This window comes from Trachypithecus francoisi, unplaced genomic scaffold, assembly GCF_009764315.1.
Source record: "Trachypithecus francoisi isolate TF-2019V2 unplaced genomic scaffold, Tfra_2.0 Lachesis_group7, whole genome shotgun sequence".
Classification (NCBI taxonomy): domain Eukaryota; kingdom Metazoa; phylum Chordata; class Mammalia; order Primates; family Cercopithecidae; genus Trachypithecus; species Trachypithecus francoisi.
This window is the reverse complement of record NW_022681472.1, coordinates 22366711-22394357: the sequence shown is the minus strand read 5'-3', so window position 1 is coordinate 22394357 and position 27647 is coordinate 22366711. Positions and strand designations below refer to the sequence as shown.

The 27647-nt window shown below is 40.5% G+C and overlaps 1 protein-coding gene across 1 annotated transcript in view; it reads right to left on the bottom strand.

Annotated features, from left to right (window-relative positions):
- The window catches only part of MCMDC2 (minichromosome maintenance domain containing 2), a 57030-nt gene that overhangs the window by 6321 nt on the left and 23062 nt on the right, over positions 1–27647 (bottom strand). Inside the window, 4 exon segments of the mRNA XM_033202755.1 lie at positions 9236–9345; positions 19565–19707; positions 23845–24024; positions 24458–24624. Of these exon segments, the coding sequence (XP_033058646.1) occupies positions 9236–9345; positions 19565–19707; positions 23845–24024; positions 24458–24624 (600 nt within the window).

The window sequence follows — 27647 nt, the reverse complement described above, 5'->3', positions numbered from 1 at the left end:
GCAGTAGATCTTCACAGTGGGCTTCAAATATTCAATAAACTATGCAGTAAACAGAAGTGCTGTCATCCTGGCCTTGTTGTTCCCTTTCTAGAGTACAGGCAGATCATGATTAGCATAATTCTTTAATGGCCCTAAAATTTTCAGACTAGTATATGGACATTGTCTTTGACTTAAAGTCAGCAGCTGTATTAGCTCCTAACAAGGGAGTTAGCCTGTCCTTTGAACCGCTGAAGCCAGGCATTGAAGTCTCCTTTCTAGCTATGAAGGTCCTAGATGGCATCTTCTTCTAATAGAAGGCTGTTTTGTCTATATGGAAAATCTGTTGTTTAGTGTAGCCACCTTCATCATCATCTTAGCTAGATTTCCTGGGTAACTTGCTGCAGCTTCTCCATCAACACTTGCTGCTTCATGTTGTACTTTTATGTTATAGAGATGGTAGCTTTCCCTCAGCCTCATGAACCAACCTCTGGTAGCTTTTGACTTTTCTTCTGCAGCTGCCTTACCTCTCTGAGCCTTCATAGAATTGAAGAGACTTAGGGCCTTGCTCTAGATTAGGGTTTGGCTTAAGGGAATGTTGTGGTTGGTTTGATCTATTCAGACCACTAAAGCTTTCTCCATATCAGCAGTAAGGCTGTTTTGCTTTCTTATCGTTTGTGTGTTCACTGGAGTAGCACTTTAAATTTCAAGAAGTTTTTTGTTTGTTTGTTTGTTTGTTTTGAGATGGGGTCTCCCTCTGTCACCCAGGTTGGAGTGCAGTGGCATGATCTTGGCTCACTGCAACCTCCGCCTCCTAGCGAGACTCTGTCTAAAAAAAAATTGAAAAAAAAATTCAATATACCTAACTGAAATTCATTATGAAAAGTAACTAAAAGTGAAAAAAAATCTTCACATGGTTTTTTCTCCCTCCCTCCCTCCCAAAATAATAAATGCTGTTTATTTATTTATTTATTGAAACAGTCTTACTCTGTTTCCCAGGCTGGAGTGCAGTGGCACCATTTCAGCTCACTGAAACCTCTGCCTCCTGGGTTCAAGTGGTTCTCCTGCCTCAGCCTTCTGATAGCTGGGATTATAGGCAACTGGGAACAGGCCCAGCTAATTTTTGTATTTTTAGTAGAGATGGAGTTTCACCAAGTTGGCCAGGCTTGTCTTGAACTCCTGATCTCAGGTGATCCACCTGCCTCGGACCCCCAAAGTTGTAGGATTACAGACGTGAACCACCACGCTCAGCCTCCCTCAGTAAATACTTCAAGAAAGTCTTGACAAAATAGTCACTGTATTAGTCCATTTTCATACTGCTATAAAGAACTGCCCAAAACTGGATAATTTATAAAGGAAAGAGGTTTAATTGACTCACAGTTCAGCATGGCTGAGGAGGCCTCAGGAAACTTACAATCATGGTAGAAGGTGAAGGGGAAGCAAAACATCTTCTTCACAGGGTGGCAGGAAGGAGAAGTGCCAAGCAAAGGGGAGAGAGCCCCTTATGAAACCATCAGATCTCATGAGAACTCACTCACTATCACAAGAACACCACCCCCATGATTCAGTTACCTTCATTTGGTCTCTCCCTTGACATTTGGGGATTATGGGGATTACAATTCAAGATGAAGTCTGGGTGAGGACACAAAGCCTAACCATATCAGTCCACCCTGACCCCTCCCAAATCTCATGTCCCTTTCACATTTCAAATCCAATCAGTCCCCCAGAGTTTTAATTCATTCTAGCATTAACCCAAAAGTCCAAGTCCAAAGTCTCATCTGAGACAAGGCAAGTCCTTTTCACCTATGAGCTTCTAAAATCCAAAGCAAGTTAGTTACTTCCTAAATACCATAGGAGTATAGGCATTGGGTAAATACACCTGTTCTAAATAGAAGAAATTGGCCAAAATGAAGGGGCTACAAGCCCCATGCAAGTCCAAAATCCAGTGAGGCAGTCATTTTTATTTTTATTTTTATTTTTGAGATGGAGTTTTGCTCTTGTTGGCCAAGCTGGTGTGCAATGGCATGATCTCATCTCACTGCAACCTCCATTTCCTGGGTTCAAGCGATTCTCCAGCCTCAGCCTACCAAGTAGCTGGGATTATTGGTGCCTGCCACCATGCCCAGCTAATTTTGTATTTTTAGTAGAGACAGGGTTTCACCATGTTGGCCACACTGGTCTCCAACTCCTGACCTCAGGTGATCCACACGCCTTGGCCTCCCAGAGTACTGGGACTGCAGGTGTTAGCCACTGTGCCTGGCTAACTTAAAGTTGCAAAATGATCTCCTTTGACTCCATGTGTCACATCCAGGACATGCTGATGTAAGAGAGGGGCTCCCACAGCTTTGGGCAGCTCTGCCCCTGTGACTTTGTAGGGTACAGCCCCTCTCCCCACTGCTTTCACAGGCTGGTGCTGAGTGTCTGCAGCTTTTCTAGGTAACAGTACAAGCTGTTAGTGAATCCACCATTCTGGGGTCTGGAGGACAGAGGCCCTCTTCTCACAGCTACACTAGGGAGTACCCAGTGGGGACTCTGTGTGTTGGGGGTCCAACCCCACATTTCCCTTCCTCACTGCCCTAGCAGAGGTTCTCCATGAGGGCTACACTCCTACAGCAAACTTCTGCAGGGACATCCACACATTTCCATACATTGTCTGAAATCTAGGCAGAAGTTCCTAAATCTCAATTCTTGACTTCTGTGCAACTGCTGGCCCAACACCACGTGTAAGCCACCAAGATTTGGGGCTTGCACCCTCTGAAGCAACAGCCTGAGCTATACGTTAGCCCCTTTGAGCCAAGGCTGGGATGCAGGGCACCAAGTCCTGATATTCACAAAGCAGCAAGGCCCTGCGCCTGGCCCACAAAATCGTTTTTCCTCCTAGGCCTCTGGGCCTGTGAGGGGAGGGGCTGCTACGAAGACCTCTGATATGCCCGGGAGACATTTTCCCCATTGTCTTGGTAATTAACATTTGACTTCTCGTTACTTATGCAAATGTCTGCAGCCTGCTTGAATTTATCTCCAGAAAATGAGTTTTTGCCTTTTTACTGCATAATCAGGCTGCAAATTTTCCAAACTTCCATGTTCTGCTTCCCATAAGTTCTAATTTCTGATTATGTCTCTCAAGTTCAAAGTTCCACGGATCTCTAGGGCAGAAGCAAAATGGCACCAGTCTCTCTCTTTGTAGAGCACAGCAAGAGTCACCTTTATTCCAGTTCTGAGCAAGTTCCTAATCTCCACCTGAGACCACCTCAGCCTGGACTTCATTGTCCACATCACTATCAGCATTTGGTCAACAAGTCTCTAGGAAGTTCCAACTTTCCCACATCCTCCTATCTGCTTCTGAGTCCTCCAAACTGTTCCAACCTCTGCCTGTTGTCCAGTTCCAAAGTCATTTCCACATTTTTGGGTATCTTTATAGCGGCACCCCACTCTCTGCAGTACCAATTTACTGTATTAGTCTATTTTCATACTGCTATAAAGAACTGTCTAAGATTGGGTAATTTATAAAGGAAAGAGGTTTAATTAGCTCACAGTTCAGCATGGCTGGGGAGGCCTCAGGAAACTTGCAATCATGGCAGAAGGTGACAGGGAAGCAAGGCACCTTCTTTCAAGGCAGCAGGAAGGAGAACTGCCAAGTGAAGTGGGAAGAGCCCTTATAAAACCATCAGATTTGTGAGAACTCACTATCATGAGAACAGCATAGGGGAAACCACCCCCATGATTCAGTTACCTCCACCTGGTCTCTCTTTTGACATTTGGGGATTATAGGAATTTCAATTCAAGATGAGATTTGGATGGGGATGCAAAGCCTAACTGTATCAGTCATGAAGTTAAAATATTCAGCCATATGGCTGGGCGTGGTAGCTCACACCTGTAATCTCAGCACTTTGGGAGGCCAAGGAAGGCGGATCACTTGAGGTCTTGACAGTTTGAGACCAGCCTGGCTAACATGGCAAAACCCCATTTCTACTAAAAATACAAAAATTAGCTGGGCATGGTGGTGCATGCTTGTAATTCTAGCTACTCAGGAGGCTGAGGCAGGAGAATCACTTGAACCCAGGAGATGGTGGTTGCAGTGAGCCAAGATTGTGCCACTGCACTCTAGCCTGGGTGATGGAGTGAGACTGTCTCAAAAATAAATAAATACATACATACATACATAGATACTCAGTCATATTCTATCATAGGAGTCCTTAATATAATAATACTGTAATTCTTCAATTCAAAGACATATACTTTCATCTTATTACTGTACTCCAGTTGTATCTTAACAATTGATGGCATGGCATGGTAAAATTGGCAAAATTTTTTCTTTACTTCACATAGAATAATGTGTCTTAGATTTAATGAAATGTGGTCTTAAACATAGAATAGTAAAAGCATGTAAAGATAAAGCAAATTGATAATCTTCAACAAACCTGACAAAAAACAAGCAATGGGGAAAGGATTCCCTATTTAGCAAATGGTACTGGGAAAACTGGCTAGCCATATGCAGAAAACAGAAACAAGATCCCTTCCTTACATCTTTTTTTTTTTTTTAATTTTGATAAAGTTCAATGTATTAATTTTTTTTTATATACTTTAAGTTCTAGGGTACATGTGCACAATGTGCAGGTTTGTTACATATGTATACATGTGCCATGTTGGTGGCTGCACACATTAACTTGTCATTTACATTGGGTATATCTCCTAATGCTATCCCTCCCCGCTCCCCCCACCCCACGACAGGCCCCAGTGTGTGATGTTCCCCTTCCTGTGTCCAAGTGTTCTCATTGTTCAATTCCCACCTATGAGTGAGAACATGCAGTGTTTGCTTTTCTGTTCTTGCGATAGTTTGCTGAGAATGATGGTTTCCAGCTGCATCCATGTCCCTACAAAGGACATGAACTCATCCTTTTTTATGGCTGCATAGTATTCCATGGTGTGTATATGCCACATTTTCTTAATCCAGTCTGTCGTTGATGGACATCTGGGTTGGTTCCAAGTCTTTGCTATTGTGAATAGTGCCGCAATAAACATATGCGTGCATGTGTCTTTATAGCAGCATGATTTATAATCCTTTGGGTATATACCCAGTAATGGGATGGCTGGGTCAAATGGTATTTCTAGTTCTAGATCCTTGAGGAATCGCCACACTGTCTTCCACAATGGTTGAACTAGTTTACAGTCCCACCAACAGTGTAAAAGTGTTCCTATTTCTCCACATCCTCTCCAGGACCTGTTGTTTACTGACTTTTTTATGATCGCCATTCTAACTGGTATGAGATGGTATCTCACTGTGGTTTTGATTGGCATTTCTCTGATGGCGAGTGATGATGAGCATTTTTTCATGTGTCTGTTGGCTGCGTAAGTGTCTTCTTTTGAGAAGAAAAGAATATGAACATGTGTCTGTTCATATTCTTCGCCCACTTTTTGATGGGGTTGTTTGTTTTTTTCTTGTAAATTTGTTTGAGTTCTTTGTGGGTTCTGGATATTAGCCTTTTGTCAGATGAGTAGATTGCAAAAATTTTCTCCCATTCTGTAGGTTGCCTGTTCACTCTGATGGTAGTTTCTCTTGCTGTGCAGAAGCTCTTTAGTTTAATTAGATCCCATTTGTCAACTTTGGCTTTTGTAAGTCAAAAGAACAAAGCTGGAGGCATCACGCTACCTGACTTCAAACTATACTACAAGGCTACAGTAACCAAAACAGCATGGTACTGGTACCAAAACAGAGATATAGACCAATGGAACAGAACGGAGCCCTCAGAAGTAATACCACACATCTACAACCATCTTATCTTTTTTTTTTTTTTTGAGATGGAGTCTTGCTCTGTCACCCAGGCTGGAGTGCAATGGCGTGATCTTGGCTCACTGCAAGCTCCGCCTCCCAGGCTCATGCCATTCCCCTGCTTCAGCCTCCTGGGTAGCTGGAACTACAGGCGCCTGCCACCACGCCCGGCCAATTTTTTGTATTTTTAGTAGACACGGGGTTTCACCATGTTAACCAGAATGGTCTCGATCTCCTGACCTCGTGATCCACCCACCTCAGCCTCCCAAAGTGCTGGGATTACAGGTGTGAGGAACCGCACCCAGCCATCATCTGATCTTTGACAAACCTGACAAAAACAAGAGATGGGGAAAGGATTCCCTATTTAATAAATGGTGCTGGGAAAACTGGCTAGCCATATGTAGAAAGCTGAAACTGGATCCCTTCCTTACACCTTATACAAAAATTAATTCAGGGCAGATTAGAGACTTAAATGTTAGACCTAAAACCATAAAAACCCTAGAAGAAAACCTAGGCAATACCATTCAGGACATAGACATGGGCAAGGACTTCATGTCTAAAACACCTTCCTTACATATTATACAAAAATTAACTCAAGATGGATTAAAGGCTTAAATGTAAAACCTAAAACCATAAAAGCCCTAGAAGAAAACCTAGGCAATACCTTTTAGGACATAGGCATGGGCAAAAACTTCATGACTAAAACACCAAAAGCAATTGCAACAAAAACCAAAATTGACAAATGGGATCTAATTAAGCTAAAGAGCTTCTGCACAGCAAAAGAAACTATCATCAGAGTGAACAGGCAACCTACAGAATGGGAGAAAAATTTTGCAATCTATCCATCTGACAAAGGTCTAATATCCAGAATCTACAAGGAACTTAAACCAATTTACAAGAAAAAAAAACCCATCAAGAAGTGGGCAACAGATATGAACAGACCCTTCTCAAAAGAAGACATTTATGCAGCCAACAAACATATGAAAAAAGCTCATCACCACTAGTCATTAGAGAAATGCAAATCAAAACCACAATGAGATACCATCTCACAAAAGTTAGAATGGTGATCATTAAAAATCCAGGGAACAACAGATGCTGGTGAGGCCGTGGAGAAATAGGAATGCTTTTACACTGTTGGTGGGAGTGTAAATTAGTTCAACCATTGTGAAAGTGTGGCAATTCCTCAAGGATCTAGAACCAGAAATACCATTTGATCCAGCAATCCCATTACTGGGTATATACCCAAAGGATTTTAAATCATTCTACTATAAAGACACATGCACGTGTATGTTTATTGCAGCACTAAATATTTACATTAGCAAAGACTTGGAAACAACCCAAATGCCCATCAATGATAGACTGGATTAAGAAAATGTGGCACATATACACCATGGAATACTATGTAGCTATAAAAAATGAGTGCATGTCCTTTGCAGGGACATGGATGAAGCTGGAAACCATCATTCTCAGCCAACTAACACAGGAACATAAAACCAAACACGACATGTTCTCATTCATAAGTGGGAGTTGAACAATGACAACACATGGACACAGGGAGGGGAACATCACACACTGAGGCCTGTTGAAGGTCTGGGGGGCAAGGGGAAGGAAAGCATTAGGACAAATACCATGTGGGGCTTAAAACCTAAATGACGGGTTGATGGGTGCAGCAAACCACCATGACACATGTATACCTATGTAACAAACCTGCATGTTCTGCACATGTAACCCAGAACATAAAGATAAAACAAATAGGTGGGGTGCGGTGGTTCATGCCTGTAATCTCAGCACTTTGGGAGGCCAAGGCAGGCAGATCACCTGAGATCAGGAATTCGAGACCAGCCTGGCCAACATGGAGAAACCCCGTCTCTATTAAAAATACAAAATTAGCTGGGTGTGGTGGCGCATGCCTGTAATCCTAGCTACTCGAGAGGCTGAGGCAGGAGACTTGCTTGAACCCGGGAGGCAGAAGTTGCAGTGAGCCGAGATCACACGATTGCACTCCAGCCTGGGCAACGAGAGTGAAACTCCATCTCAAAAAAATAATAATAATAATAAATAATAATAATAATTTTAAAAAGAAATGCTAGTTAAAAAAGATAAAGCAAATTGAAATGAAAAACATGTATATATCCTTCCTAAATACTATTTAGTATTGGTTGGGAAACAGCGTTATTCTCTTTTGGTAAATAAAACTAATTCAGGATGATAATTAACCTCTTTTAGGGGCCATAAATCTCTATTTCATAAAAATTATGCTCTATGTTCCTAGGAAACAATGTATAAGGCACACACACATGTACATTTGTATATGATTTAGGGATTTACAAGTCCCTATACCAAGCATCTATGGATCCTAGGTTAAGAATGCTTGATATTTATAGAACAAAGACAATTATAGAACAATTTATAGAACTTTAAATAATTATAGAACAAAGTTCTAATATTCGAATGAATCTCTGCAAACAGGTATTACAATATAAATGTAATTTAAAGCAAATGTAATCACCAACACATACACACAGAAAAGCTAGTGTTAATACATTCTTTAAATCCCAGGGCTGGAACCAAGGTTTGGTTTGAAGAATGGTATCGCTAATCAAAATTAATGTCTCATCTAATTAAACCAAGAACTTTGGGAGAATAACTCTCCTTACCCTTACCTTAAAAGCCTCTTTTGTGTGTTTATTAGCAAAAGCATAATAAGCGCCATTCATTTCAAAAAATTAAATGCTATAGACATAGTATTAAAACTAGAAATTCGGTGAAGGTGTTGATACAAGATAATCAAATTTTCTTTTCTTTTTTCTTTTTTTTTTTTTGAGATGGAGTCTCGCTCTGTCGCCCAGACTGTAGTGCAGTGGCACAATCTCAGCTCACTGCAACCTCCACCTCCCAGGTTCAAACGATTCTCCTGCCTCAGCCTCCCAAGTAGCTGGGACTACAGGCACCTGCCACCACACCCAGCTAATTTTTGTACTTTATTAGTAGAGATGGGTTTTCACCATATTAGGCAGGCTGGTCTCCATCTCCTGACCTTGTGATCCACCTGTCTCGGCCTCCCAAGGTGCTGGGATTACAGGTGTGAGCCACTGCACCCAGCTGATGATCAGATTTTCTTTTGCTATCTTGCCTAACTCTGCTGTGGGGGATTGTTTGAAATCTAAATGTTCCAAGTTATTTTAAAAGGAAGATAAATTAAAATCATTTTATGTGTTGTATTAAGTACTTTTCCCCCCAGAATTCTTTCAGCAATGCAAAAGTTCAAATATGAAAGCAATCATGCATAATAAGGAATTTAATATTAGATGATGATACTACCCAGAAACAGTTAATAAATGCCCAAATTAAAACAGGCCTTACCTGGTAGAGATTTGTTATTCTTTAAAATAATATTTTAAAAATATATGTAACATTTTAATTTAACCAATTAAGAATATTTAAGGTTAAATAAAGTTATTTGTAGTAATCATCAATAATTGAATCCATTACCATATTTCAATGTGAGGGATGTTTCAAATAGTAAGGCTGCAATCAGCACATCTTCTTTAAGCACTTTGTTCCTTAAGTTCAGTCGTGCATGGGCTTCAGATAGGAAAACGCTAAAAAAGAAAATAGTTGCCAATCAAAATATGTTGATATTATAAAAATAATATATATTTTGGCAGGAACAAACCAAGACATATGTGAACCTTAGCCACACCTAAAGCATATTCTTACTTTAAAAAAATTTTTAGTTTCTTTTCAAAGGATTTTTTTTCCTACCAACTTAAATAGACTGTTCCAGAACAAGCCAGTATCCTATTGGTTTCCATCCTGGCTTTTATTTATCATTCCACACTCCCCTCCTGAAGTTTTGTTCAGATAAATACACAGTTGGGAAAATTAATCTAACTAAATATCTTTTACAGACAAATCCTTGACTTTTTCTTTTAGTCCTTCATTTATCTAAAATCCTCATAGATTTCCAAGATTTTTGTTGGCAATTTCAGCATTGGAAGGGATATTGGAATTCAAAGTTCAAACTTTCACAGAAAACTAAATTTCCTCTACAACATCCTGGGCTATTTGTTTACCAGTATCTTTTGGACCTCTCCTAGCATTCATGGCTTCATGAGGCAATCCGTTCCTTTATTTTTAATTTTTTAACCAACTTCCATTACTGAAAGATCCCTTTTAAGCAAATGTGATGTATCTGAATGATTGCTGAACTTGGGAATCAGAAAACCTAGGCTGAGTCTCTAGAATTTACTAGCTGTATGACTTTGTATAAATCATTTAATGTATGAGATTTTTTGAAACTCAGCTATAAAAGGGAGATAAGTAAAGGCATTTGAAAGTTTTGCAACTAACTATAACCATAACTAACTATAACCAAGATTCTATCAATCTAAGCTAAAATTAGTTTCACTGCAATTTCTACCCACAGGTCTCTTGTTCTGTCTGCTGAGACCTCTTAATATGATGCTCTTCAGATATGCAAAGATAACTTTTCGATTGCTCCGTGTTTTCTCTCCTCCAAGTTAAATATTTCTAGTTCCTTTACTATGCTATGAGACATAACTTTCAGCTCCTCACCATGATGGCTACTTTCCTCATGACCTGATTTGGTTAATACTCCTTTTCAGTACAGTACAACAGCGGTTTTGACCATCACAGTAGAGATGAGGCATAACTAGCATTTTGTTGCTCTTGATATATATTCCATTAATATGACCCCAACTCTCAGTATTATTAATAGCCATATTACATTATTTACTCTTATTAAACATAAAAATAATGAAATATCAAATCCTTTTCATATTAAGCCATATTACCATTTTCTCATCAATTCACACTTATACTACGGAGTCTGGGCATCTAACAGAGGGCTTTACATTTATCCTATTAACTTTCTTCTTGTTAGATTAAGATCACAATTCAAGTTTGTGAAGTTCTCTCCAATATTGCTCACTCCTTCTAAAAATGTTGACCAGGACAGAATATGTATAGAGCCTTTAGAAAGTATTGTTCAGCTCCACTTCTCTAGAAAAGCGAAGAGGCTTGTAATTAGGTACCTGTCTGTAGAAATGGGAGAAAAATTCAAGGTTTATGACTCTTCTAGCTAGGGGTCCATTTACTCTGCTGTTTCACAAACCACCCTTAGTATTTATTTCTACAATGTGAAAAAGTAGAATTATATTAAAATTAACTACTTTATTTTTGAATAAATAGCTGCATCACAGCTTCACTGTGTTGTGATGTAGCTGTACCATAGTTTAAACAGTCCCCTATTGAGAGACCATTTCTTTATTTGATATAGTATTAAAGTGTAATCTCAAAATAATTGTGAAGTAGAACCAGGAGTAAAATAATTAAATAAATAAATAAATAAATATATTGTTAAAACTGCAACATAAAATAAGACAGATGAAGAACTGGCAGAAAATGTCACGTATAAATCTGTAAGATTTAGATATATTTAGTTAATTTCCCCAACTGTATATTTATCTTCATAGAGCTGAAAAAATGCTAAAGATAAGCCAAGTAGAAGTCAACTCTTTGATAAATGTCTCAAAATGGAAAACAGAATTGCATTATATAATGCTTTCTATTTCCTGAACTAAAATTTAAAATACTCAGATCAAATTATACTGTTTACTTTTTTTTTTTTTTTGGAAACAGAGTGTCACTCTTGTTGCCCAGGTGCAATGGCGCAACCATATCTCACTGCAACCTCTGTCTCCCAAGTACAAGCGATTCTCCTGTCTCAGCCTCCCAAGTAGCTCGGATTACAGGCATGTGCTACGACACCTGGCTCATTATTTTGTGTTTAGTAGAGATGGGGTTTCATCATGTTAGTCAGGCTGGTCGTGAACTCCTGACCTCAGGTGATCCACCCCCTTTGGCCTCCCAAAGTACTGGGATAATAGGCATGCACCACCGCGCCCGGCTTTAAAAGTTCTATTTTCTCGAAGAACATAAAAATTGGGGGGGCGGAGCAAGATGGCCGAATAGGAACAGCTTCAGTCTCCAACTCCCAGCGGGAGCGACACAGAAGACTGGTGATTTCTGCATTTTCAACTGAGGTACTGGGGTCATCTCTCTAGGGAGTGCCGGACAATCGGTGCTGGTCAGCTGCTGCAGCCTGACCAGCGTGAGCTGAAGCAGGGCGAGGCATCGCCTCACCTGGAAGCGCAAGGGGAAGGAAATCCGTTTTCCTAGCCAGGGGAACTGAGACACACAACACCTGGAAAATCGGGTAACTCCACCCCAATACTGCGCTTTAAGGAAACAGGCACACCAGGAGATATATCCCACACCTGGCTGGGAGGGTCCCACGCCCACGGAGCCTCCCTCACTGCTAACACAGCAGTCTGCCGCGATCGATCCGCAAGGCAGCAGCGAGGCTGGGGGAGGGGCGCCCGCCATTGCTGAGGCTTAAGTAGGTAAACAAACCGCTGGGAAGCTCGAACTGGGTGGAGCTCACAGCAGCTCAAGGAAGCCTGCCTGTCTCTGTAGACTCTACCTCTGCGGACAGCGCACAGCTGCAGTCCAATAGGGAAAGCAGCGGGGGCCGGTGCAGACGCGAACGACTCTGTCTGACAGCTTTGGGGAGAGCCGTGGATCTCCTAACGCGGAGGTTGAGATCTGAGAAGGGACAGACTGCCTGCTCGGGTGGGTCCCTGACCCCTGAGTAGCCTAGCTGGGAGACATCCCCCACTAGGGGCAGTCTGACACCCCACACCTCACAGGGTGGAGTCATCCCTGAGAGGAAACTTCCAAAGGAAGAATCAGACAGGTACACTCGCTGTTCAGCAATATTCTATCTTCGGCAACCTCTGCTGCTGATACCCAGGCAAACAGGGTCTGGAGTGGACCTCAAGCAATCTCCAACAGACCAACAGACAGTCCTTCTGACTGTCAGACGGAAAACTATCAAACAGGAGGACACCTATACCAAAACCCCATCAGTACGTCACCATCATCAAAGACGAGAGACAGATAAAACCACAAAGATGGGGAAGAAGCAGGGCAGAAAAGCTGGAAATTCAAAAAATAAGAGCACATCTCCCCCTGCAAAGGAGCGCAGCCCATCGCCAGCAACGGATCAAAGCTGGTCAGAGAATGACTTTGACGAGATGAGAGAAGAAGGCTTCAGTCCATCAACCTCTCAGAGCTAAAGGAGGAATTACGTACCCAGCGCAAAGAAACTAAAAATCTTGAAAAAAGAGTGGAAGAATTGACAGCTAGACTAATTAATGCAGAGAAGATCATAAACGAAATGACAGAGATGAAAACCATGACACGAGAAATACGTGACAAATGCACAAGCTTCAGTAACCGACTCGATCAACTGGAAGAAAGAGTATCAGCGATTGAGGATCAAATGAATGAAATGAAGCGAGAAGAGAAACCAAAAGAAAAAAGAAGAAAAAGAAATGAACAAAGCCTGCAAGAAGTATGGGATTATGTAAAAAGACCAAATCTACGTCTGGGGTGCCTGAAAGTGAGGGGGAAAATGGAACCAAGTTGGAAAACACTCTTCAGGATATCATCCAGGAGAACTTCCCCAACCTAGTAGGGCAGGCCAACATTCAAATTCAGGAACACAGAGAACGCCACAAAGATACTCCTCCAGAAGAGCAACTCCAAGACACATAATTGCCAGATTCACCAAAGTTGAAATGAAGGAAAAAATCTTAAGGGCAGCCAGAGAGAAAGGTCGGGTTACCCACAAAGGGAAGCCCATCAGACTAACAGCAGATCTCTTGGCAGAAACTCTACAAGCCAGAAGAGAGTGGGGGCCAATATTCAACGTTCTTAAAGAAAAGAATTTTCAACCCAGAATTTCATATCCAGCCAAACTATGTTTCATAAGTGAAGGAGAAATAAAATACTTTACAGATAAGCAAATGCTTAGAGATTTTGTCACCACCAGGCCTGCCTTACAAGAGACCCTGAAGGAAGCCCTAAACATGGAAAGGAACAACCGGTACCAGCCATTGCAAAAACATGCCAAAATGTAAAGACCATCGAGGCTAGGAAGAAACTGCATCAACTAACGAGCAAAATAACCAGTTAATATCATAATGACAGGATCAAGTTCACACATAACAATATTAACCTTAAATGTCAATGGACTAAATGCTCCAATTAAAAGACACAGACTGGCAAACTGGATAAAGAGTCAAGACCATCAGTCTGCTGTATTCAGGAGACCCATCTCACATGCAGAGACATACATAGGCTCAAAATAAGGGATGGAGGAAGATCTACCAAGCAAATGGAGAACAAAAAAAAGCAGGGGTTGCAATCCTAGTCTCTGATAAAACAGACTTTAAACCATCAAAGATCAAAAGAGACAAAGAAGGCCATTACATAATGGTAAAGGGATCAATTCAACAGGAAGAGCTAACTCTCCTAAATATATATGCACCCAATACAGGAGCACCCAGATTCATAAAGCAAGTCCTTAGAGACCTACAAAGAGACTTAGACTCCCATACAATAATAATGGGAGACTTCAACACTCCACTGTCAACATTAGACAGATCAACGAGACGGAAAGTTAACAAGGATATCCAGGAATTGAACTCAGCTCTGCACCAAGCAGACCTAATAGACATCTATAGAACTCTCCACCCCAAATCAACAGAATATACATTCTTCTCAGCACCACATCGCACTTATTCCAAAACTGACCACATAATTGGAAGTAAAGCACTCCTCAGCAAATGTACAAGAACAGAAATTATAACAAACTGTCTCTCAGACCACAGTGCAATCAAACTAGAACTCAGGACTAAGAAACTCAATCAAAACCGCTCAACTACATGGAAACTGAACAACCTGCTCCTGAATGACTACTGAGTACATATGAAATGAAAGCAGAAATAAAGATGTTCTTTGAAACCAATGAGAACAAAGATACAACATACCAGAATCTCTGGGACACATTTAAAGCAGTGTGTAGAGGGAAATTTATAGCACTAAATGCCCACAAGAGAAAGCAGGAAAGATCTAGAATTGACACTCTAACATCACAATTAAAAGAACTAGAGAGGCAAGAGCAAACACATTCAAAAGCTAGCAGAAGGCAAGAAATAACTAAGATCAGAGCAGAACTGAAGGAGATAGAGACACAAAAAACCCTCCAAAAAATCAATGAATCCAGGAGTTGGTTTTTGGAAAAGATCAACAAAATTGACAGACCGCTAGCTAGACTAATAAAGAAGAAAAGAGAGAGGAATCAAATAGACGCAATAAAAAATGATAAAGGGGATATCACCACCGACCCCACAGAAATACAAACAACCATCAGAGAATACTATAAATGCCTCTACGCAAGTCAACTAGAAAATCTAGAAGAAATGGATAATTTCCTGGACACTTACACTCTCCAAGACTAAACCAGGAAGAAGTTGAATCCCTGAATAGACCAATAGCAGGCTCTGAAATTGAGGCAACAATTAATAGCCTACCCACCAAAAAAGTCCAGGACCAGATGGATTCACAGCTGAATTCTACCAGAGGTACAAGGAGGAGCTGGTAGCATTCCTTCCGAAACTATTCCAATCAATAGAAAAAGAGGGAATCCTCCCTAACTCATTTTATGAGGCCAACATCATCCTGATACCAAAGCCTGGCAGAGACACAACAAAAAAAGAGAATTTTAGACCAATATCCCTGATGAACATCGATGCAAAAATTCTCAATAAAATACTGGCAAACCGGATTCAGCAGCACATCAAAAAGCTTATCCACCATGATCAAGTGGGCTTCATCCCTGGGATGCAAGGCTGGTTCAACATTCGCAAATCAATAAACGTAATCCAGCATATAAACAGAACCAAAGACAAGAACCACATGATTATCTCAATAGATGCAGAAAAGGCTTTTGACAAAATTCAACAGCCCTTCATGCTAAAAACGCTCAATAAATTCGGTATTGATGGAACGTACCTCAAAATAATAAGAGCTATTTATGACAAACCACAGCTAATATCATACTGAATGGGCAAAAACTGGAAAAATTCCCTTTGAAAACTGGCACAAGACAGGGATGCCCTCTCTCACCACTCCTATTCAACATAGTGTTGGAAGTTCTGGCTAGGGCAATCAGGCAAGAGAAAGAAATCAAGGGTATCCAGTTAGGAAAAGAAGAAGTCAAATTGTCCCTGTTTGCAGATGACATGATGGTATATTTAGAAAACCCCATCGTCTCAGCCCAAAATCTCCTTAAGCTGATAAGCAACTTCAGCAAAGTCTCAGGATACAAAATTAATGTGCAAAAATCACAAGCATTCTTATACACCAGTAACAGACAAGCAGAGAGCCAAATCAGGAATGAACTTCCATTCACAATTGCTTCAAAGAGAATAAAATACCTAGGAATCCAGCTTACAAGGGATGTAAAGGACCTCTTCAAGGAGAACTACAAACCACTGCTCAGTGAAATAAAAGAGGACACAAACAAATGGAAGAACATACCATGCTCATGGATAGGAAGAATCAATATCGTGAAAATGGCCATACTGCCCAAGGTTATTTATAGATTCAATGCCATCCCCATCAAGCTACCAATGAGTTTCTTCACAGAATTGGAAAAAACTGCTTTAAAGTTCATATGGAACCAAAAAGAGCCCGCATTGCCAAGACAATCCTAAGTCAAAAGGACAAAGCTGGAGGCGTCACGCTACCTGACTTCAAACTATACTACAAGGCTACAGTAACCAAAACAGCATGGTACTGGTACCACAACAGAGATATAGACCAATGGAACAGAACAGAGTCCTCAGAAATAATACCACACATCTACAGCCATCTGATCTTTGACAAACCTGAGAGAAACAAGAAATGGGGAAAGGATTCCCTATTTCATAAATGGTGCTGGGAAAATTGGCTAGCCATAAGTAGAAAGCTGAAACTGGATCCTTTCCTTACCCCTTATACGAAAATTAATTCAAGATGGATTAGAGACTTAAATGTTAGACCTAATACCATAAAAACCCTAGAAGAAAATCTAGGTAGTACCATTCAGGACATAGGCATGGGCAAGGACTTCATGTCTAAAACACCAAAAGCAACGGCAGCAAAAGCCAAAATTGACAAATGGGATCTCATTAAACTAAAGAGCTTTTGCACAGCAAAAGAAACTACCATCAGAGTGAACAGGCAACCTACAGAATGGGAGAAAATTTTTGCAACCTACTCATCTGACAAAGGGCTAATATCCAGAATCTACAAAGAACTCAAACAAATATACAAGAAAAAAACAAACAACCCCATCAAAAAGTGGGGAAAGGATATGAACAGACATTTCTCAAAAGAAGACATCCATAACGCCAACAGACACATGAAAAAATGCTCATCATCACTGGCCATCAGAGAAACGTAAATCAAAACCACAATGAGATACCATCTCACACCAGTTAGAATGGCAATCATTAAGAAGTCAGGAAACAACAGGTGTTGGAGAGGATGTGGAGAAATAGGAACACTTTTATACTGTTGGTGGGATTGTAAACTAGTTCAACCATTATGGAAATCAGTATGGCGATTCCTCAAGGATCTAGAACTAGATGTACCATATGACCCAGCCATCCCACTACTGGGTATATACCCAAAGGATTATAAATTACTCTACTACAAAGACACATGCACACGTATGTTTATTGCGGCACTATTCACAATAGCAAAGACTTGGAATCAACCCAAATGTCCATCTGTGACAGACTGGATTAAGAAAATGTGGCACATATACACCATGGAATACTATGCAGCCATAAAAAAGGATGAGTTTGCATCCTTTGTAGGGACATGGATGCAGCTGGAAACCATCATTCTTAGCAAACTATCACAAGAAGAGAAAACCAAACACCGCATGTTCTCACTCATAGGTGGGAACTGAACAATGAGATCATTTGGACTCGGGAAGGGGAACATCACACACTGGGGCCTATCATGGGGAGGGGGGAGGAGGGAGGGATTGCATTGGGGAGTTATACATGATATAAACGTTATGCACATGTACCCTAGAACTTAAAGTATAATAAATAAATAAATAAATAAATAAATAAATAAATAAAAAAGTTCTATTTTCTCATAATGTTCTTTTCTCTATAGTAAAAATACATTTTGTATTTGAACTCACATAGTCTCCGTTTACATATGAAAAAATATATATATTTTTTGAGACAGAGTCTTGTTCTGTCGCCAGGCTGGAGTGCAGTGGCGCAATCTTGGCCCACTGCAACCTTGGCCTCCCGGGTTCAAGTGATTCTCCTGCCTCAGCCTCACGAGTAGCTGGGACTATAGGCATGTGCCACAACGCCAAGCTAATTTTTTTTTTTTTTGTATTTTTTTGGTAGAGACAGGGTTTCACTGTGTTGGGCAGGCTGGGCTCAAACTCCTGACCTCAGGTGATCCACCCACCTTGGCCTCCCAAAGTGCTGGGATTACAGGCGTGAGCCACTAGGCAAGGTTTTTGTTTTTTTTTTTTTAATTGAGAAGGGGTCTCACTCTGTCACCCAGGCTGGAGTAAAGAGGCACATCTAGGCATTCTGCAACTTCCACTTCATGGGCTCAAGCAATCCTCCCACCTCAGCTTCCTGAGTAGCTGGGACTACAGGCACCTGTCACCAGGCCTAGCTAGTTTTTTGTATTTTGGGTAGAGACAGGATTTCACCATGTTGCCCAGGCTGCTCTGTTTTGTTTTGTTTTTTTTAAATAGAGATGAGATCTCACTATGTTGCCCAGGCTGGTCTCGAATCCTTGAGCTCAAGTGATCCTCCCACCTCAGCCTCCCAAAGTGCTAGGATTACAGGTGTGACCCGCTGCACCCAGCCCCAAGGCTGGTCTTGAACTGAGCTCAAGCCACCTGCCTGCCTCAGCCTCCTAAAGTGCTGGGATTATCGGCATGAGCCACTGTGCCTGGCCAACACCCACATGTTTTTTTTTTTTGAGATGGAGTCTCACTCTGTTGCCCAGGCTGGAGTGCAGTGGTGTGATCTCAGCTCACTGCAACCTCTGCCTCCCACGTTCAAGCAATTCTCCTGCCTTAGCCTCCCGAGTAGCTGGGACTACGTGCATGCGCCACCATGCCTGGCTAATTTTCTGTGTTTTAGTAGAGACGGGGTTTTACTGTGTTGCCCAGGCTGGTCTTGAACTCCTGATCTCAGGCAATCTGCCCTCTCGGCCTCCCAAAGTGCTGGGATTACAGGTGTAAGCCACCATGCCCAGACAACAGCCACATTTTCAAAAACAAGGATTTGCATTTGAAATGAGTGCACTTTCCTCAGACATATCTCATATGTGGCATCCAATAAAAATTAGTTTAGTAAAAAAATTATTAGAGATTAAAATGATGGGCCGGGCGCGGTGGCTCAAGCCTGTATTCCCAGCACTTTGGGAGGCCGAGATGGGCGGATCACGAGGTCAGGAGATCGAGACCATCCTGGCTAACATGGTGAAACCCCGTCTCTACTAAAAAAATACAAAAAAAAAAAACTAGCCGGGCGAGGTGGTGGGTGCCTGTAGTCCCAGCTACTCAGGAGGCTGAGGCAGGAGAATGGCGTAAACCCGGGAGGCGGAGCTTGCAGTGAGCTGAGATCCTGCCACCGCACTCCAGCCCGGGCGTAACATGATATAACAAAAGGAATTGTGAAGCCTTTAGTCCTTTTGGAACAAGGCCATTTACAAACCAACCAACTAGCAATCAAGCAGAGAAACAATTGAAATAGGTAAATTAGCAATTTTGAAATAGGTAAATTAGCAATTTAATTAAACATATCATTTGTAACTCAATGCTGATTCTAAAATCTTGAATTGAATACCTACAGATATTTCAATGCAGATGCCGACAGTTTTGATCCACATATAGAGTCTGTTCTGATTCTGCGACTTGCTAGATAATAGCCATGAGTCATTCTTTCTGCTTCCAAGCTGAATTCTACATTCAAATTCTTTGCAAAAGCCAGTAGCTAAAAAGTGTGAAAAATCCAAGATAATCAAGCTTTATTATGGAATCAATATAACAGAAATCAAAAGTATACTGGCACTTTATTTTTACACGTTTGCATATTTTATTACATAAAAAAGAGTAAATGGGGCCATCCTGAAGTCACTGAACACTTTAAATATCACAGTGTTATACTTGTAAAGGATACTAAAGTTTACCCAGAATAATCTCCTCCCTCTCAGTGCAAAAATGTTCTGTGCAATATATTTGAATGACTGTACAATGTCTTTGCTCCCAGTGAAAGGCTCACCTCCCTCAGAAGATAATTTTCCTTTGAATAGCTTTAATCACCTGATTTTTCCTCATAACTTTCTCTCATTGGCCTAGAGCTACTTGCCCTCCTTACTTCCCTTCCTTCCTTTTAAAGAACACTTAACATTTGGTATGAGGGGAAACATTATGTTAACTGCTTTGAAGGTGGGCTTTGGTGATTGAATAAGATTTGGGTAGAGAATAATTCTGCAACACAATGATTATCACTGTTTTTTCTGAGTTTTGAGCTTTTTTTTCTTTCAGAGTCAGTGATTCCTGGTTCCTAAAGTCCTTCTCTGTGACATAATTTCCAGATTTTTTACTATCCTAGTTATTTTCTACTTTTTCAATTCAGATAACAACAGGAAAAATTAACTATAATAAGGTTGCTGTTTTTTTCTGACACTATCTACACCTGGAGAAAGGTTGCTATTAACTATAAAATTTATATTTTTTTATTTTATTTATTTATTTATTTTGAGACGGAGTTTCACTCTCGTTGCCCAAACTGGAGTGCAATGGCACGATCTCGGCTCACTGCAACCTCAGCCTCCTGGGTTCCAGCGATTCTCCTGTCTTGGCCTCCCAGATTGCTGGGATTACAGGCGTGAGCCATCGTGCCCAGCCTAAAGTTTATATTTTAAATTTAACCTTTAGAAAAGCATAGAGATGGCTGGGCGTGGTGGCTCACACCTGTAATTTCAGCACTTTGGGAGGCTGAGGTGGGTGGATCACGAGGTCAGGAAATCGAGACCATCCTGGCCAACATGGTGAAACCCCATCTCTAATAAAAATACAAAAAAATTAGCCAGGTGTGGTGGCGGGCGCCTGTAGTCCCAGCTACTCATGAGGCTGAGGCAGGAGAATCACTTGAACCCAGTAGGTGGAGTTGCAGTGAGCCAAGATTGCACCACTGCACTCCAGCCTGGTGACAGAGCGAGAAAAGAAAAGCAAAGCGGCCGGGCACGGTGGCTCAAGCCTGTAATCCCAGCACTTTGAGAGGCCGAGACGGGTGGATCACGAGGTCAGGAGATCGAAACCATCCTGGCTAACACGGTGAAACCCCGTCTCTACTAAAAAATACAAAAAACTATCCGGGTGAGTTGGCAGGCGCCTGTAGTCCCAGCTACTCGGGAGGCTGAGGCAGGAGAATGGCGTAAACCCGGGAGGCGGAGCTTGCAGTGAGCTGAGATCTGGCCACTGCACTCCAGCTCGGGCGACAGAGGGAGACTCCGTCTCAAAAAAAAAAAAAGGAAAGAAAAGGAAAGCAAAGCATAGAGACATGTTCCTAGATTGGACATGTCCTGGATTGGATATATATCCTGGCTTCTTTATTTTCTTTATTCTCCACAACTCTCTCCAGGCTTTCAGAACTGGATATACTATTAATAGTATCAATAACCCTCTCTAAGTTCTCTCTAAGAGGGCATGATGATGAGCCACCAATATCCTCCTTCATGAAAGGGCTTGTTGCCCAGCTACTGAGATTCTGTCAGCCCCTTCGGGGATTGCCTCAGGACAGTCCACATCACATGAATGATTGAGGCAGAAGTTGGGGAGGACATTATAAAGTCCTCAGGTATTGACAGAAAAGCCCTTTCAAATACACATTGGCACACTAAACTCCATCTCAGTCTGTTCTGGAGAGCTCAGGCTGCAACAAATTCCATCCACTTTGATTTGTGTAATAGATTTATCTTCCAGAGAAACCATTTTTATTATTTTACTTTTTACTATTTTACAGTTTACTCTACAACTGTTCTCTATAGTCTGACAAACCAACTATAAAATCTTTTGTCTGTGCAAGACTTACTGTAAATATGCCAAAATCCTATGACTCCAAAATACAATTTTTGCTCCAGTCAAGCTGGTTTTATCGTTTTCCATGTATACTAATTTCTACTTTTATGTCTTTACTCCTACTGTTAATTCTACTTAGAACACCCATCCTTTGTGCATCCAAATTTTATCCTTTCTTACAGCCTAGCTAATGTCCAGCCTCCTCCATGAAGTTTTCCCAGCTTCTGCATTCTATACTGATATCTTCCTTTCTGAATTCCTAAAATACCTCAGAGGCAGCACCACTTAACTTAACACTTAAATTGTTCCTTAACTATTTTATGTATCTTTTTTTTTTTTTTTTTTTTTTTTGAGACGGAGTTTTGCTCTTTTCGCCCAGGCTGAAGTGCAGAGCAGTAGTACAATCTCTGCTCACCTCAACCTCTGCCTTCCGGGTTCAAGCTGTTCTCCTGCCTCATCCTCCCGAGTAGCTGGGATTACAGGCATGCGCCACCATGCCTGGCTAATTTTGTACTTTTAGTAGAGACAGGGTTTCTCCATGTTGGTCAGGCTGGTCTCGAACTCCCTACCTCAGGTTTCTGCCCTCCTCCTCGACCTCCCAAAGTGCTGGGATTACAGGCTTGAGCCACCTTGCCTGGCCTGTATCTTGTTTTTAATTTTAATTAAATGATAAACTAAAGAGAAAGTTTATATATCTGTGAGAATATAAAAGATGGAAATAGGCTCATATTTGTGAAGTATCCAGTTAATACCTGAATAATTAATAAAATCTAGATTGTTTTGGCTTGTTTCTCAGGTAAAAAAATGGGCAACATTTCTCAGGGTCATTAGCCTGTCCATATTTAGTACCCTAATTCCTACAGACTACTTTTTTCCTATGTAATAAAACTAAAACCCAAACCTTATTATATTATTTATTCTTTTTTCTATTCTAATCTATGTGAATAAACAATGTTCATAATTCATGTTTAAGTAGATTTTGCCTTTCAACCTTTTACTCATGCAGTATGCTTACAAGGAAGATAGATACAAAAAAAAATTTTAATGACTCATAGACCTCCACTTTCTGATATCCCCTGCCTTTTATCTATCATACCCAGACAAGTGAACTCTACTTGGACAGATTTTTGAGTAGTTAAAAAGGTTTCAGTTGTAAATATGTGGGCACCTTTAATAGCTATGAGAATTATTACTAAATTTACATCACCTACTTTCAGGTTCTCTGAATATGTCACATATGTTTTGATAATGTCAGGGTAATTAATTAAAATGGGTTAGTGAATCATGCTATATATCTCCTAAAGTCAGGACTCGAAGGTAGTCATCTGAGGACAATCCCTTTGAATAGACAGTAAAATGTAAATAACTGTATATCTATATAGCCTATTATAATTTTCCATAGAAAAATTCTATGTTGGTTTTCTTTCATTGAGATTCTGTCAGCTGTGCTGATTTGGACAATGGTACAAAAATAAACTGAAAATTTTAATATTCATTACCTAACACAATTGTTTCTTTAATTATAGCCCTAAATAATTCCAAATAATTTCTCTATTTTTTCTTTTTCTTTTTCTTTCTTTCTTGTTTTTTTTTTTTTTTGAGACAAGGTCTTACTCTATCACCCAGGCAGGAGTGCAGTGGTGTGATCTCAGCTCACTAGAACCTCCACCTCCTAGGTTCAACCGATTCTTCTGCCTCAGCCTCCCGAGTAGCTGGGGTTACAGGAGCCACCACCATGCCCAGCTAATTTTTGTATTTTTTGGTAGAGACAGGGTTTTCACTGTGTTGGCCAGGCTAGTCTCGAACTCCTGGCCTCAAGTGATCCGCCCACCTTGGCCTCTCAAAGTGGTGGGATTATAGGCATGAGCCACCACACCAGCCTAACTCTAAGTAACTTCTATGCAATGTCCTTAAAATGTTTAAAAGCTGGAACCAAGTTGGAATAAAATAATCCTAAATAAAGAAAATCCAGCACTCAAAAGGACTTCTATATAATTTGAGAAACATTAGCACAGGCATCCCGGGTAACCGTTTTATCTATCTTTACCTTTTCAAAATCTTCAGTTGTGAACTGTCTAGAAGCCGCATAAAGCAGCCCTTCAGGATTAATGGCTTTCTTCAAAGTATGTTGCACAGTAGGTAGAAATGGGTGGCAGGGAGATGACTCATTGCAGTTAATCAATAAACCAAATGCCTCCACAAGGTTAGCTGGAATCAAACTGCAATCCTACATCAAACCAAAAGGTAACAGGCAAACATTAAACTTTGTAATTTTCACAATTTGGAAATAATTAATTACAAAGTAATTATATGTTGTTATTATTAGTTATTATTTATCATTATAATTTAAGGTAATTTTTTAATAATCTGGGAACTTTTTGGTGATTGATTTGTTAAAGCCTCTTTACTGAGTATTTTTGTATACATTATTCATTAAAGCCTCTCCAGCTACCTATTCAAATAGTAATTTCCAGTGAGCAGATATCTGGCTCACTACATGGCTAAAAAACATTACAATTTGTAAACAATTGGGTCATCAGGTAGTTCTGGTACTCAATAAAGTATAGAAACAGGTTAATAACACAAATATTAAGATGTATTAAATTTGTGACTGAATTCCTTGAACAACATTCTAACAATAAAATATACATATACCTTACCATCTGACCAATTAGAGTGTTGATTTTCTGTGCGTTTCTCCTTGAAGATGAATCCATATCAACAAAAGACCAAAAACTGCACTGAACTGGAAAAGTCATCTGTTGATCAATATCCTCCCCAAGCTTCTTTCCTGGGATGTACACTGTGATGTTTCTGCTCTCCAGAACTAAGTCAGAAGATATTATCCATTTGTTATGTAAGTTAATTTTGGTCTAAATGTCTACAAATTAATAACGTATTATTATATAGATTTATACTGTGCAGACTTTGGATAGTGAAAGAAAGTAAATTTGATTGTTTTGCAAGACAATGCTCTAAGTTCTGCCATAAAAAATACATATTTGAAGCCTTATGTGTCCCATGACTTGATGAGAACCAGGAGTCCAAAGCACATAGCTGGAATTGTGGTGGGGCACCTGAGTGGACTAGTCAGGGAGCTAAGAGATTGGTCATATAATACAGACTTACAAGAGAGGGTAAAATTAAATCATGTTCTTTTATGTGGGAAAAATGATAGAAAGCAGGCCATCCATGTGGGAGTGAAAGAGGAAAAGACAGAGATAATATGAACTACAATGACTGGGGGGAAATACATCTCAAATTCAACATGTTCAAAACCAAATTCATTGTCCCCCCACCTCCCACTTAAAATCCAAACAAAAAATATGGAGCACTTTGGGAGGCTGACATGGGGGTATTGCTTGAGCCCAGGAGTTTGAGACCAGCCTGGGCAACGTGGCAAGACTCTGTTACTACAAAAAATTAGCCAAGCATTGTGGCATGTTACTGTGGTCCCAGCTACTTGGGAGGCTGAGGTGAGAGAACTGCTTGAGCCCAGGAGTTTGAGGGTGCAGTGAGGTATGATGACACCACTGCACTCCACCCAGGGCAACAGAGTAAGACCCTGTTTAAAAAAAAAAAAGAAAGAAAGAAGAAGAAGGAAGAAGGAGAATAAGAAGAAAGAGGCCAGGGCCATCACAGAGGACCACATATCATTTGATTCCATTTATAGTCAGCCATCTATATATAAAGGTCTGTCTGCATCTGTAGATTTAACCAACGGCTGATCAAAAATATTCAATAAATAAATAAAACAATAACAACAATACAAAACAACACAGTATAACAATTTGCAAAGCATTTACATTGTATTGACTATTATAAGTAATCTAGAGATGATTTAAAGTATATGGGAGGATGTGCATAGATTATATGCAAATTCTCTGCCATTTTATATAAGGGACTTGAGCATCTGTCGGTTTTGGTATCTGCAGAGGCCCTGGAACCAATCCCTGGAGAATACTGAGGGAAGACTGCCTATGCAATGTTCAGAATAGGCAAATACACAGAAACAGAAAGCAAATAGTGTTTGCCAGGGACTGTGTGGGAGTAGGTGACGGGAGGCAGGGACTGGGGGTTGACTGTTAATGGGTATGGGGCTTCCTTTTGGGGTGATGAAAATATTCTGAAGTTAGTGGTAATAGTAGCACAACTCTGTGAATATAATGAAAAGCACTTTACTGTATACTTTCAGTGGTGAATTGTATGATGTGTGAATCTCAATAAAACTGTTACAAAAAATGTAATAGTAGTATTGCCATTCTAAATAAAGAAAAATTAAAATTTTATATTGCCATACATTTTACCTTTTATCTTTATATTGTACAATACTTTTATCTTTATGTTGTATAATGCAAATATATGGGCATTTATCTCATAAGTGGAACCAATAGTACTTTGCACATGCATATGTATTTTGTTTTTACCAGAACAGTGGAAATACTGCACAAAACAATTTTTATTTTACTTCTTGATATGCATACATTTCACCAACACTCTCTACCTTCAGCTTACTGATAAGTGAGGAAGAACTGAAAAGACAAGGCTATGGATTTGCCCTATCTTTCCCTTTCCTCCTGTGTCATCATTTTCAGTGTAAGTGGTTGGCAAATACAGGGAACCAACCAAGTAAGAAAGAGGATGATAGGGCTACTTGGTAATGTGTGTTTCTTGAAAGGCCATTGCCTTCTTTGCATTAGAAGCACATCTAGTTCAAATGAAAAGCATGGCCACTTGGGGTTATTAGCACTCCCTCTTACTCAGTTGAAAATGTGTTGATATGGAACTATAGGCACTGGCTTATAGTGCACCTATGACACATGGGAGTCCAGCAACAATCAAAGAAAGTAGAAATTGAGTGAGTTATGAAAGCTGCATAGTGATCACAAATGCTGTATGAAATAGTGCAGGAAGGCACAGTAAAAACAGGCATCCATGTGTCTCCTCTACTCACAGTCAAGTGCCATTATCTCATTGGACTTCCTTATAATACAAAGATAAAATTATTAAAAATTTGAAGATGATGACAGAGTTTTAAACCACATTCCAAGCTCTTGTGGGGAGAGGACATACTAGCAGGGCCAGCTTCATGTGTGTGGAACAAGTGCAGTTGTACTGAGGCCCTCCTCTGTACCAGCCAGATGTTCCACCATCCTTTGATGAGAAAAACTCCTTTTCCCACTGACTAACTTTGGTGCTGTAGTCAAAAATCAATTGACTATAAAATGTGGGTCTATTTCTATAGTCTCTGATATGGTTTGGCTGTGTCCCCACCCAAATCTCACCATGAATGCCCATGGATTGTGGGAGGGGCCTGGTGGGAGGTAACTGAATCATGGGGGCAGGTCTTTCTGGCACTGTTCTCGTGATAGTGAATAAGTCTCACAAGATCTGATAGTTTTAAAAAGGGGAGTTTCCCTGCACAAGCTCTCTTCTCTTGTCTGCCACCATGTGAGATGTGCCTTTCACCCTCCACCATGATTGTGAGGCCTCCTCAGCCATGTGGAACTGTAAGTCCAATAAACTTCTTTCTTTTGTAAATTATCCAATCTCAGGTATATCTTTATAAGCAACATGAAAACAGACTAATACACCCTCATTTTGTTTTGATTGGTTTTTTTTTTTTTGTAGAGATGGGGTCTCAGTGTGTTGCCCAGGATGGTCTGGAACTCCTGGCCTCCAGCAATCCTCTTGCCTCAGCCTCCCAAAGTGCTGGGATTCCAGGTGTGATCCACTGGGCACAGCTAATTTCTGTATTCTCTTATAAAGTGAAGCAATATGCTGTGTCCCCTGAGCACACTTGTACATTCATGCTGGTATGCCAAGAAGGCAAGGCTCTGACTGCTCTTT